General features: G+C 49.0%; 4 protein-coding genes across 4 annotated transcripts; 1 reads left to right on the top strand and 3 right to left on the bottom strand.

Moving 5' to 3' along the window:
* Positions 1–2: 2 nt before the first annotated feature.
* BDV37DRAFT_246465 (putative MFS transporter) lies at positions 3–2,358 on the top strand. The gene is made up of 4 exons (XM_032081765.1): positions 3–336; positions 389–551; positions 605–1,663; positions 1,729–2,358. The coding sequence occupies exons 1-4, from the start codon at positions 108–110 to the stop codon at positions 2,027–2,029; spliced, it is 1,752 nt and encodes a 583-aa protein (XP_031942183.1). The 5' UTR covers positions 3–107; the 3' UTR covers positions 2,030–2,358.
* A 284-nt stretch (positions 2,359–2,642) lies between these two features.
* On the bottom strand, positions 2,643–3,497 carry BDV37DRAFT_102888 (MAPEG family protein). The gene has a single exon (XM_032078216.1). It carries the CDS (start codon positions 3,375–3,377, stop codon positions 2,871–2,873), a length of 507 nt encoding a protein of 168 aa, XP_031942182.1. The 5' UTR covers positions 3,378–3,497; the 3' UTR covers positions 2,643–2,870.
* BDV37DRAFT_102885 (uncharacterized protein) lies at positions 3,471–4,554 on the bottom strand. The gene is made up of 2 exons (XM_032078215.1): positions 3,583–4,554; positions 3,471–3,530 (listed from the first exon to the last, which is right to left on the bottom strand). The coding sequence occupies exon 1, from the start codon at positions 4,427–4,429 to the stop codon at positions 3,617–3,619; it is 813 nt and encodes a 270-aa protein (XP_031942181.1). The 5' UTR covers positions 4,430–4,554; the 3' UTR covers positions 3,471–3,530; positions 3,583–3,616.
* A 661-nt stretch (positions 4,555–5,215) lies between these two features.
* Positions 5,216–11,455, bottom strand: BDV37DRAFT_282394 (uncharacterized protein; the record flags this gene model as incomplete). The annotated part of the gene is made up of 4 exons (XM_032087038.1): positions 5,216–5,863; positions 5,965–10,319; positions 10,380–10,983; positions 11,045–11,455. The coding sequence occupies 4 exons, from the start codon at positions 11,453–11,455 to the stop codon at positions 5,216–5,218; spliced, it is 6,018 nt and encodes a 2,005-aa protein (XP_031942180.1).
* Positions 11,456–12,570: the final 1,115 nt, after the last annotated feature.

Here is a 12,570-nt window from a genome sequence, read left to right as displayed (position 1 = left end):
CCGATCGCTCAGTGTCTAGACATATATTCCTTACATCATTCACTCTCGCTTTCTCGTTACTTCACAGAATATGTAATCTATCCAATTACTGCCTCTCATTTACTTGAATGCGCCTCAGTTGCGCAGCTTCTCACCATAGTATCATGTCCCTAGTGCAACGGGTGTCTGCCATTGACGGGGTAGATAATGTGGATGTCGTCGAGACGGCGAGTATCCTCTCCATCCCCATCCGGCGCGAAATCAGCTACGATGTCTTACCGCCGCCTCCCGTGGAAGAGCGTTTAGATACGAAAGCGGCGACTCCAGCCTACAGAGTGTCAACCGCAAAGCGACTCGGTAGGTAAGAAAGGCTATGGTGAACGCATCAAGACACTGACTCGTTGTGAAGCTCAGGTGATTGTGACGTTGTTGGCCTGTTGGTGCGCCTCTGGAATCGTCTTCGGCTTCGCGGCGCTGAAGCCGGTGATGATCAACGAAGGTGTGTACCGGAACCTGTGCACTGAGACGGTGTTGCCCAAGGAGGGCAACGTGTGTAGGGCGCAAGATCTTCGGTACGTTCTCCCCATTTCGGCTTACAATTCATCCGTCTCACACGCGTTCTCAGCCTAAACCTATTCTTCATGGTCGGCTCTATTACAGCGAATGTGTCCGCTCTTCCGGTCGGCACCATCCTCGACCGCTATGGCTCTCGATGGTGTGGTTTTATCGGCTGTATAGCTTTGGCCGCTGGTAGTCTGCTCATGGCCTTTTCTTTCTCGCGTGGCGTGGACGGTTATATCGCGGCAAACTTGATGTTGGCGTTGGGAGGCACATTCATCTTTGTCCCGTCCTTCCGAATCGCCAATGCGTTCCCCAAGTACACCGGAACGATTGTCGCGCTCGTCACAGGCGCATTCGATGCATCAGCAGCGGTCTACCTCTTCTATCGCCTGGCGTATGAGAAGAATCCAGGGACCTATTCCCCGGAGCGGTTCTTCCTGGCCTACCTAGCGGTACCGGCTTGTATTCTCGTCGCATTGCTTACGATTATGCCGACTCACGACTACCAAACCACACAACAACTGCAAGTCAAGATTGAGCAGGCCGAGGACAGTATGCAGGATGTCCATGACTCGGATGCCGAGATTGAAAGCAATTCAGAGTTATGGCAGGTTCGGACGGACCGCGCGAAGCATCGGAAGGATCAACTACGCAAGATTGACAAAGTCTTCGGAGACAAGAGTGAGCGTAAACAACGCCAGGAATGGGAGGAAGAGCGGCATGAAACGAGTCGGGTATGGGGGGTCTTGCATGGTTTACCGGCCCACGCACAAATGAAGACACCGTGGTTCATCCTAATCCTTCTCATGACTGTCCTACAGATGTTGCGCATGAATTATTTTATTGCGACCGTGCGATCGCAGTACGAGTTTATGCTCCACTCAGAACGGCAGGCCGGAACGATCAATGACTTCTTCGATGTTGCGTTGCCCGTGGGGGGTGTGCTTTCCACGCCCCTTATCGGGCTCCTGCTTGATAATCTCAGTGTGCCGGCTACGTTGGCAGTGATCGTGCTCTTGACCACAACTACTGGCGTGCTGAATTCTGTCCCCGCCGTATGGACGGGCTATCTGACCGTTATCCTCTTTGTTCTCTTAAGACCATACTACTACTCGGCAATGTCGTAAGTGCACCCACTTGTGTCACGTATCTACGTAGCACCAATACTAACTACTTTAACCTCAACAGCGACTACGCAACTAAAGTATTTGGCTTCGGAACGTTCGGCAGAGTCTACGGAACGATCATCTGCTTTTCCGGCCTCGTCAACTTCGCCCAATACTTGTTGGACTATCTAACGCACGGTCCGTTCCACGGTAACCCGATCCCAATTAATATCTTCCTTGCCACGGCCGGCCTCATCGTGGGTGCAACGCTGGTGACTTTTGTATATATCGCGGAGAAAAGATGGAGGGAAGAAAAGCGAGCGGAGTGCGACGAAGAACGGCAGCGACTGATTCCGGAAGAGGCGGAAGAAGAGCAAGCTTGAGACAATGAAGAACACTCCTTTGGCCGTTATAACGATTCACCTCGTTGCAGATATGTTACGAATGAGTCTAAAAGGTCTATGGTAAAAGGCATGCCTTACGCAGCGAACACTTTTAATGACACCGCATACATTAGATGAATCATATTGAGTCTCTGTTTATAACTGTGGAATAGTGGTCTCGCAAGGATCTGTTCCTCGTAAAGCCTATCTACTGTACTGAGTGTCTAGCTATATAGTCACCTCGTCGATGAAGTAGATTTAATGTCATATACACCTGAATATCCCGGAAGCCTACATTACACAGATCTAGATAGAAAAGTGGCGCATGCCGAATCAAAATGGCATATAATAATATGCAGATAGCATATATCTGTATGACCATGTGGTCTAGTTCGGGGTGGGCACAGTCTGATGAGCTATATTCACGACGATCATAACCGTAGTGATAAGTCAAGAGGAATACCCAAGCTGAACCTAGCACCTTTGACTCGGACTCGGAAGTATAAGTATCCGTTATACCCATCTAGCTCGAAGCATGTAGCTTTTCACTAGACACAGCCTATCATCGGTATTGAGTCACTGATTATTCTTGTCTGTTACCATGAGGGAGAGTTTCAGTATAACATCAATTATTGAATCCCGAATTTTTATTCGCGCTAGAATGTGCTGGTTATGTTCAATATATGATTAATCATATCTTTACTTTGTTGGATGCTGAGATCTAAGATACATTGTTTTATTATAGTAATCAGCTATTATTAACAGGTTTATAAGGTTAAGTTGAAGTCATCATCTATTATGAAGACAGAAGCAATGGCCGGTTTTCCAGGCGCGAAGCCACCTACTCACTGAGAGCCTGCCCAGCCTTCCACAGCAGTGTCAGACAACTCAGATTGCCAACCCACCAGAAGAGGCCTCGCCACGCAGCGGTACGTGGCCGTTCCGCGGTAATGTAATTGATCGCATAGAGAATCCGCGCCACAGTGTACGTGAAGCCCACCGCATTGATTGTTGTTCGTGGTACGCCCGCGTAGGTGGCAAGGGTGATGCCTGCGACGAAGAGGGTATAGTTCTCGACGGAGTTGGCATGCGCCGCTTCGTTGCGCTGGAGCATTTCGAGCTGCTTCCGGGTAATTTTGCCGTCCCGCACGGCTGCCTCGCCGTACTTGTTCAGGTCCTGACGGGGAGATTCTTGGTGGTCGATGCCGTAGTACTGTTTGAGGGGACGCGAGGAAAGGATGCCATAGGCGAACGCGAAGTGGAAGATGAGGAAGCCCGGGCCATAATTAGGGATGGGCGCCGACAAAGGGGCTTGAGTGAGGCCGACAGCGGTTAACAAGGACGCCATTATCGTGAGGTGAGGATATGATTCGCCGCTTGCTACAGGGATGAGTGTGGTTGTAAAAGAAGATGTGGCTGTTCACTGCAACATATAGCACCGAAATGGCCCCCATTCCCGCGGCTCGGAGCTTCTCGGCGTTAAGGCGGGTGAGATTTTGGTCTAGTATGTCAGACGGAATGCTAGGCGGCGACATGCTGACAGATCAACTCACCGGGTTCTAGATGTCCATAGAACCCCGCACACGATCAAAATCGAAACCGTGGAGTCGCTGCCTGTGATCGGATATGTGCAACGTCAACTAACCGTCCCAAAATAATATATTCCAGCTTCAACTTGATGCTATAGACCAACACCTTCGTGGTGACCTGCAGGGTGAAAAACCCAGCGAACTGAACCGCCACCACCACTAAATCGAGCACCATGATAGTCACATTGACGATGATGAGTTGCGTGAGAATGGTGCGCGACGGCCCTGCCTGGTCCAGCCGCAGTAATTTGGCGGTCTCCACAATGTATACGGAGGAGATCAGGAGCTCTTGCACGCAGAACCACACCACCTGAATTCGTTCCATGATCCCGAACGCCACTGTCACGTTGTGAATGTAGTAAAGACCATTGTTCATAAACTCGAGCGTGGTCGCCGCGACATGGAGGAGGACACCATCGATGATAATGAGGTAGAGAATGCCTTTGAGAACCTTGCGATTGTGAACGACGAGGTGCAAACGTGACCAGAGGACGAGCGATTGACCGGTGACCATGCCTACCCAGCCGATGTCGGTGATGGCTAACTCGAGGTATCCATTGGTGAAGGTGATGTGAAACATCTTCAGGAGATATCCCAGGCCAAAGGGGATGATGGAGATGGAGGCCACGAAGAGACTCCAAAAGTAGGTACCGGCATAGCGTTTGAAAGTATTGAGACAGAGGACCACCAGCTCGAGGGCATTACACCAGGCGAGAGCGATAAAGACGGAGTAGACATATTGAGCAACGAGCGGATCGGTCAGTTGCCGCGCTAAACCCGTGCCGTCATTCTCGGGGGTGAAGCGTGGCATGAATTCGTAGGGAGAACATGAGATGGTGTTTCTCTTCTCTTGATCGACTGTATCGATCGCGCTATCAACCCATGTATGTCGTATCTAGCCGGAGTTGAGATTGACAGACGGGTTCAATTCGTGCTAAAAGGAGAACGAAGGAAAAGGAAAGAGAAAAGAAGGGGAAAAGAACCGGAGGCTAAGTCCAAAGCGTCAGGTGAATAAGCTTTCGGCGAGAATATCTTAGTTCCTCAGGCTTGGAATGGAAGCCTCAGTCCGACGTCAACCTTGTAAGCTCAGGACTCCGCCATCCATTCATGGATCCAGTACCTAAAAGTCCCATGGGAGTTGAGGAAAAACTTCTTGGGTCAGCCAATTGCGTCATGGAAAGCCCCCTTTTGCAATGTGCCCATATCTTCAATTGGCTGGAGATCCATACCCCAGATAACCGGAACCCAATCAGATGTCCGTCATTTTGCTTATCGCGTGGACGCCACCAATCGGCGGCCTGGACTTCCGTCATTGGTCAATGAGGGAGGAGAAAAACGAGTCTGGTTTACTCCTGGGAGGACTCGTGCCGCTCCATCACGTGGTGACTATCTGACTGGTAGCCTTCCATTACTCGACAGACAGCTATAACTACTTGGATCCATTATGTGACAACGGCTATGTGACAATCTCCTCATGCAAATTGTGTACAACATTATACCTCTTCGAAATCATTATATACCCCCCGACACTAACCATGCCCGAGAATTAGTCAGGTCACTGGGTGACTACATCCTGCTTTTAACTCTCATCCGAGCTTCATGAAACCTGCTGGGCCCTCCCAATCTGGTATGTGTTTGAAGAGGATTCAATATCCGGCTCACTGGCCTTGCGCAGCTGGTTCTGATGTGTAGCGCCCTTACCAGCCATGAGAAATCCATAATCGTGTGGAGCCTCCCACACGCCCAATTTGTCAACTTCCTTGACCGTCCAGTGCTGCGGGTTCCGTCTCGTCCATTTCTTTTCTTTGGCAAATTTCTCACTTAGTCGGTTGAACATGTTCTCATACCTATCCGATCCCTTGCTCCAGCCACCGTTGCGCTGGTAGCATCTCTGGAGCAATGCCGTTTGCTTGGAGGCAATCTCAGCCGCTTCCGACAGCGTGATATCTGTGCTATCCTCGAGGAGCTGGCGTAGGACAGATTCGTGTACCCCCATCGCGCGAACGTTATCACCTTCAGTGGTGTAGAGAGCAGAGAGTAGATTAGTCAACTCTAGAGCACTCCGATCAAATTGACCCCAGACTCGCTTAACATTATAGCATAGATCCCCGCACAGCTGAGTCGCTTGCATAGTCCGACCATTTGAGAAGCGGGCCTCGACCAACCGACGTCCCACCAGAATGATAGTATCCGAAGACCATGTCTTTTGAACAACCCGAGAGGACCACAACTCGCCCAGGAGGAACTGCATGTGTCAGCATTATAGAAAGACGAGCAAACAAACAAAAAAAAAAAAAAAAGGAAAAGAAAAGACTGCAAGGGGGCCAGGTAAGCAAGGATGTTTACCTCTAGATCTTCAAAGTTCCTCTGGCCACCTAACAAGATTGCAAGTTGATTGAGATCCGTGGTCTCAAAGTCCGTGAGATTCACCCCTTTCTCATGATAAGAGGAGACAATCTCATGCAAAATGGTCTTGGAGAGTACTAGCATTTTCCCACCCAGTTCACGATCGGGACATTTCCGGGAGCCTTGGACAAGAAGATGCTCGGAGAGTTTTACCCCATCTCGGCTACTGTCCTGATCCTGAAATCCGCCGGAATCTTTGACGAACTCGTGAAGTATGGTGGCATGGCTATACGCTTGTCGAAAACGACCGGTAGCCAGCTTTTGATAAACATTATCGACGATCACGCGAGTCAGTCTCCTCACTAGGCTTCCCTGCGGTGCCTGCGAGATACAGATGTCGTAGAACTCTCGCAGGACTGTCTTGCCAGTTTCAACACCAGTGAACCGCTCTGTAAACAACTGGAACAACTCTGCATCAGTGGTGTTGGCATTTTCAGTCCAACCATTGAGGCTTTGGAAGTTCATCAAGCGAATTCCAGCAATGAACGTGTGGATGAAGCTCTTCTGTTTTCTGGCGTGATGGAACATCGAGTAGAGCTGAATCTCTGCGATAAGGTCGGCCATCATGGATGCATAATTGTGACTATTCCTCAGAGACATCTCAAATGCGACAACGAAGCTGGCGGCCCTGTGAGACCCCTTCGTTTCCATCGCTTCTTGGATGAGTCGGCGACGGAGCTCTCTCGAAAGCCGGACGCCCTTTTCTTTCAATCCAAAATTCACGTACATTTGCGCAAGCTCGACAGCTGCGGTGTACAAATGCTGGCTGTCGGTCTTCTCCTCGAAGGCTGCCACCGTACTTGTTCCGAGAGTCTCCTGAAGGTCCTGATGAGCAGCTTTACTGTTCTGTCGATGCAGTAGTTGTAGTAATTCCCGCAACTGCGGGAGACTATATTCCTGAGAAGCATATCCATGCTCATGAACAGAAGAAGTAAATCTTTCTCTGTATAGCGCAGCAGCCTTATGGGTGGTCCGAGACTGGCGGGCATAGAGATCTGCCAAACAGCTCTTCATGGCCATTGTGGTTATTTCCTGTCGCCCAGCGAAAGTTTCACTCTGCTCAAGAGCTGCTTCATACAGCTCCACTGCTTCGTCATGGTATCTCTCATCTCTGCGAGAAATTTCTGCCAAAGAAAGTGTTGCCTCGTAGACTTGTCTACTGGAGCTTCCATGCCGTCTTTGGCAAATCTTGCGATAGCTAGCTGCCAGATCATGAATTTCCACGACATTTGCATCCAGCTTTGTCTCCAATAAAGTCATATAATGCTGGTAGACCTCTCCGACAAGCTCACTATCTACCACATGGTCCTTGTCGCCGGTGGATATTGTACGCCACAGCGTCTCATAAACACCCCTTGCATTTGTCCACCTTTCAGTTTCTTCGTAAATGGTAGCCAGAGCACGAGCAGCGGCAATGGCTCGATGGTCTAACTGACTGTTGTGGCCAAGGTTGTTGTATATTTCTTGATATGCTTGTTCAGCTTCCTTTTTCAGGTGACACCTCTTTGCCAGGTATCCGCATTCGTACAGTATCTCAATGCTCTGCTTGTGAGCCTTGCCTAAGCGCGATGAAATATTCCTATACAAGCGTCCATACGTCCTTATTGCGTCAAGGAAGCGATATATGGTTCGGTAAAAAGTAATTACTTTGTCCGCGGTGAATCGAACCATCTGAGTATCAGTTGCATCAGAGGAGAGCACGGCCTCCAGGATGTTCTGATAAACCAGTGCCGCCTTTTCAATTTGCAGATCCTTGAAGTAACACTCCGCAAGGCTTGTGGCTAGTTCGACCGTTTCATCAACGTTATCGCTGAGTCGTATCGTCGTCGACTTGCTGTCAATCTCGGCCCAGTGATGAGACAGAGCCCGACAATATATACTAGCAGCCTCCGCGTATCGTTCACTTTCCATCAATGGAGATGCCACCTGCTTAGCGGCCTTCATCGAAGCCAGTGCAGTATCGGATGAATGCATCCCTACTGATCTGGCAGACTCCAAAATCTCATGGATTATCTCAATTTGTTCCTGAGACATAGACGCCTCGCCTGATGAGGCGGTAGAGCTAGATTGCTGCACAGTCTGGGCTAATGATGCGGTGACTTGGACAAGCCGGTGTGAGACTTGCTTCTGGGACTTGCAAGATTTCCACAATGTTCCCATGGCAGATTGGGCTAGTGCGTCCCATTTCATTTTCCGAATATGACCGAGTACCAATTCAAAAGTTGAGCTTAACTGGTCAAAGCGAGAAGCCTGAGCTTCCAAGCAGAACCATGCAGCGCTGGCAACGGATTCCGCCTCTTCCTGACGAGAATGCCGCTCTAAATACTCAGCGTACCTTATAGTGAATTCTGCCTGTTGCTTGATGACAGTATCCGAGGTTTCCTCAACGGCTAAAAGCTTTCTCCATGTATCCATGAAGAGCGCATCGGCTTTGGAGGTTTCCCCTCCTTCCTCGTAGACCTTGATCATTTGCAACGTCGAATCGATCATACGTTGGTCGGTGACCGCTAAACTCTGCCTCGAGAATTCATGTTCTGTCTGCAATATTTCTGCAGTAACGTCAGGCATAGAAAGTCTTTCAAGTTGCCTGTATATGTGCTCAGTTGTTTCTTCCATCTCGCGAGAGTGCTGGCCATATCGAGTAATGCCCATCTCAAAGAGCTCTTTGGATAATCTTCTCACCGACTCCTTGTGTTTCAGAGTGACATGGTGATCAAGAAGCATCTGTGTGTATTTGATTGCCACATCATTTGAGAATCCGACTTCTTCCTTGATTGCTTGCAACAGATATTCTAGTACTTCCTCCTTGTGGTCCAAGAAAGCCTTGTGCCTAGAGTCCCTTTGGGCTACAACGTCAATGAAGACCTCTGCGCTAAATCTCGTCACGATATTGCGCGATCCCAAGAGGGAGATGCTCTTTCTCCAGGCCTCATAGGAATAATCAGCAGTGTCAGCGGATTCAAGCCGCTGTGAAACTTGTGCAGCGCTGATTAAGCTTTGCAAAAGTGACAGGGAAAGGTCAGGGAAGAGCTGCCGACGAAGTTGGACGGAAAAGACCTGCAGCTCCTGCACCTGGTACGGCAGATATTGCAGTTGATGGCAGCCACCTTCAAGCAGTGCAAGCAAAACGGAGTCCGGGAAGCTCCGCTTGAATAGATTGGTTACCTTGAAGTTGTCTCTTTCCTTTTCGTTCATCTGAGAAGACCTAAAGTGCAGCGTCCAATACCTTGCCGCATACTCGAGAAGTTGATATTGATCAAAATATTTGCGTTGGACAGACTCGCTCAAAGGTGTCGTGGACACCTCTACCTCATCAGTCACATTGAGCTTCACATAGGCTAGCAGCCGCGTAAGAAGGTCGGAATGCGCTTCCTTCATGGTCAGTGGCAGTTTTCCTTTGTCACTGTCACCAGCGGCTGACTTCGCCTGATTGATAATATACTGTCGTAGGGCAGAAGATCTAAAGGAAATTACTTCGTCTTCAATGGTAATAAAAGAGCCAAGCATCCGACGAATGTCGCCTTCTGCATTTCCTACACGAGGTACAACCTCCGTCCTTTTCGTGTCGATCTCCAAAAGAGAACGAATCTCTTCCACTCGTAGAGGGCGGTGGGAAACGATCATCCAAGCCAATACTGATCGGGCTGTCCAATCACTCAGATCAATCGAATCGAGTGTCTGCTTTAACATATCTTGAAGCAAAGAAGGTATTCTTTGCACCAGAGCTATCATGTCTGACGAAGTTCTCAAGGCATTCAACTGACCGACCGCCAATTGTGCAAGAGGAAAACATCCGTTTGCTTTCTTTACAATGCCAGTCTCGATCTCCTCTCGGTCTCCTAATGTTAGCCCAATGCACACTTCGGAGCACTCAATCTCATTGCGAACTACGGTTCGAACATCGCTTGCGGTCTGGTTTGGCTCGATCTTGATCCGGTAAGCATCACTAGGCACGCCATTCAAGGGCCTGAACAGGGCAATCACTTTGATTGCAGGGCTTTGTGAAACCAGCGTTTTCAAGTGATCAAAGAGACGTGGAATAATCTCTGGATCACCGTTGAGACTGTCGATACCATCGAGGATAACCATCATTTTGCCTGTTTCTTTCACGGCTATGTTTATGGCCTGCCATAGAGAGTCCTCAACACTCTTACTGGACGCCCCGGACGAGTGCAGGCGCATTGAGCGTTCCAGAGCCCTTAATAGGTCGCCATCCTTTGCTTGACGTCCGAGTATCTCCAATAGTAGCCCTTTCGCTAAACCTATAGGACCGGTAGTAGCGCTAATATCATCGTCTGCACGAGAATTAGCTCACTGTCACTACAATTTGACGTTTCTTAGAATTTTTATCTCACAAACTCTGAACGTGACTACATCATAGTCATGTGGATCCATTGATGTTTGAAGTTGCTGGACGATCCACTCAGATAAAACAGTCTTCCCAGTGCCCGTGTCACCAGTTACAGTAAATAACTGGCTCTCGCTCGATCGTATCTGAGAAAGTCTATTGGAAAACCACTCGCAGGTGTACTCTGCGGGCTGAGGTGAACGCGCAGAAAGGACCCTCGAAGCCACCCGATCCTTGACGGACAAGTACTCCCATATCTCTTGCACCTTTTCTGATGGATCTACACTGACATCGCTCATGATAAGTCTACTCCAAAGTCTTTCTTTAACCGCGATCCGATGGGAATGGAATGCTTGAATCTGTGGTTTGAATCGAAATTGTAAATCGGATGTATCCAGAGCCTTGGAGGAGCCATGAGCCTTTTGAAAATAGTGCACACTGGCTGAACAAATGAGCCCACATAGCTCAGCATACGCAGCAACAAGCTCTTGTTGTGCAACGTTGTCGGCCATTAAGAGCTCCAGATTGTTCCTCACATGCGACAACTCAACTGCAAGTCTATGGAATATCTGAAAAAGCGAGACGAGGAGTTTTGCTTGTTCTGAACCACACTGATCTCAAGTTAGTGGGCTTGCTTCGGCATCAAACCTCTGTACCTATCTGGCTACGCACCTGCAGAAGCAATAGAAAGCTTCCCCCCATTAGTCGGATTGCGCGCTCGGTTCCGGATGTGAAACTCGACATTAGTCGGGCGAGCTGCTCCAACCGGCCCACTAGGACCACGGCTTGTTTGGAAGCTCGATCAAGTTGACTGCCATTCTCAGGCATAAACCGTAATCGTTCCTCTGCGATACCGTCGAGGACCTCTACCGTCGAACGTACACTATCGAATACTTCTTTTGCGGGTGCATCGAGCTGAGGTCGTACTCGGGAGGCGATTTGATCACTAGCCCGCTGAAGGGCTCCCAGCTTTCGAGCGTCACCCGTGCTACCATCCTCCTCTGTTCCAGAGATGGCATTGTGGAATATGTCCTGCCGGAAGGACGGATGCCCAGCGGTGGGAGGAACGACCTCAGCCGACATTTGCAACTCAACTCAACCCTTTCAGAATACTGTGCTGGTGCATGTGCGTAAGTCTGGATTTGCTTAATTTGCAAAGAGTCGGGCCGGAATAGCATTTAATGGACATCAAAGTCTCGCCAAACGGCTGTCGGAATATGTAGTGATCTCATTGACATCATCACTTCTGAGAGACTGGTGTACGCACGCGGAAGTCGTCTGTATGACAGCATCTGTACCTGACTGTCTTTCCCACAGAGGAAAATTTCTGATGGATACCTGGATGGATGGTGAACCATTCACAGCTTTGGCTAGAATTGCGAAGACATCATGCCTTCCATACTAGGGAAATGAGTGGTCCGTGTTTCTATTTACATCATGGACCGGATTGAACCCGTGACCACTTTCCACAATGGTCCATAACGTAGCCCTAAACACTGACTTTTACACTTTGATATTCAACAGTCTCCATTGCTCCCGACCAGAATCCTGCTATTGACTGAGTGCATGGATTGGTTTTCTGGTACAATCGCTCATACAAGGTTTCTTCCCCACACCCCGCACCATGCCTTTTATCCGCGCACATCCGGTGCTCGATTACGTATTTACCATGGCCTGTGAACAAGAAATACATACCTCTGTTTGTTCGTACTGAGTGATGCTGTGACGGATCGTCTTGGAAAAGCGCGAGATAGACGTTTTAGACTAGTGAAAGAAACACAGGTCCACCCTTCTTGGTGCCAGTTCGGACGGTCCAACCAACTTCGTATGCTTCAGCTTACGCTTCCTTACATATGTTTATATCCTCTTAAAACCCACCTCATCCGACCCGTTGGTACTAAAGCACTCTCAAGACTCGGAAGATCACCGAAGAGCATGTTTTCACTCCCTAACGCTACCGTTTCAGTACTAGAGTCAAAAATAGATCATATAGATGGGAAGCCTGAGGCTGAGCGAGCCTGTAGTAAGTTATGGAATCATACATGGTTTCGGGCCAAGACCGAGGTTGGACGGGAATCCTTCAAATAGTGTATTCATAACGGGTTTTCTCCGTGTTTAGGAGTAGCACAATCGGCTTACCGAGAAAATAGTTGAAAAAGAAAGGGGCTTGTGAGTAACATAATAAAGATATCATACTA

Source organism: Aspergillus pseudonomiae, assembly GCF_009193645.1.
Source record: "Aspergillus pseudonomiae strain CBS 119388 unplaced genomic scaffold BDV37scaffold_27, whole genome shotgun sequence".
Classification (NCBI taxonomy): Eukaryota; Fungi; Ascomycota; class Eurotiomycetes; order Eurotiales; family Aspergillaceae; genus Aspergillus; species Aspergillus pseudonomiae.
This window is presented reverse-complemented; position numbering and strand designations above follow the sequence as displayed.

Excerpts from the sequence above, each read along its gene's own strand:
- BDV37DRAFT_246465 (XM_032081765.1), top strand. The coding sequence starts at position 108 with ATGCGCCTCAGTTGCGCAGCTTCTCACCATAGTATCATGTCCCTAGTG. Across the intron at positions 337-388 it reads GTCAACCGCAAAGCGACTCG|CTCAGGTGATTGTGACGTTG; the intron begins GTAGGTAAGAAA and ends CTCGTTGTGAAG. Across the intron at positions 1,664-1,728 it reads TACTACTACTCGGCAATGTC|CGACTACGCAACTAAAGTAT; the intron begins GTAAGTGCACCC and ends TAACCTCAACAG.
- BDV37DRAFT_102885 (XM_032078215.1), bottom strand. The coding sequence starts at position 4,429 with ATGCCACGCTTCACCCCCGAGAATGACGGCACGGGTTTAGCGCGGCAA.
- BDV37DRAFT_102888 (XM_032078216.1), bottom strand. The coding sequence starts at position 3,377 with ATGGCGTCCTTGTTAACCGCTGTCGGCCTCACTCAAGCCCCTTTGTCG.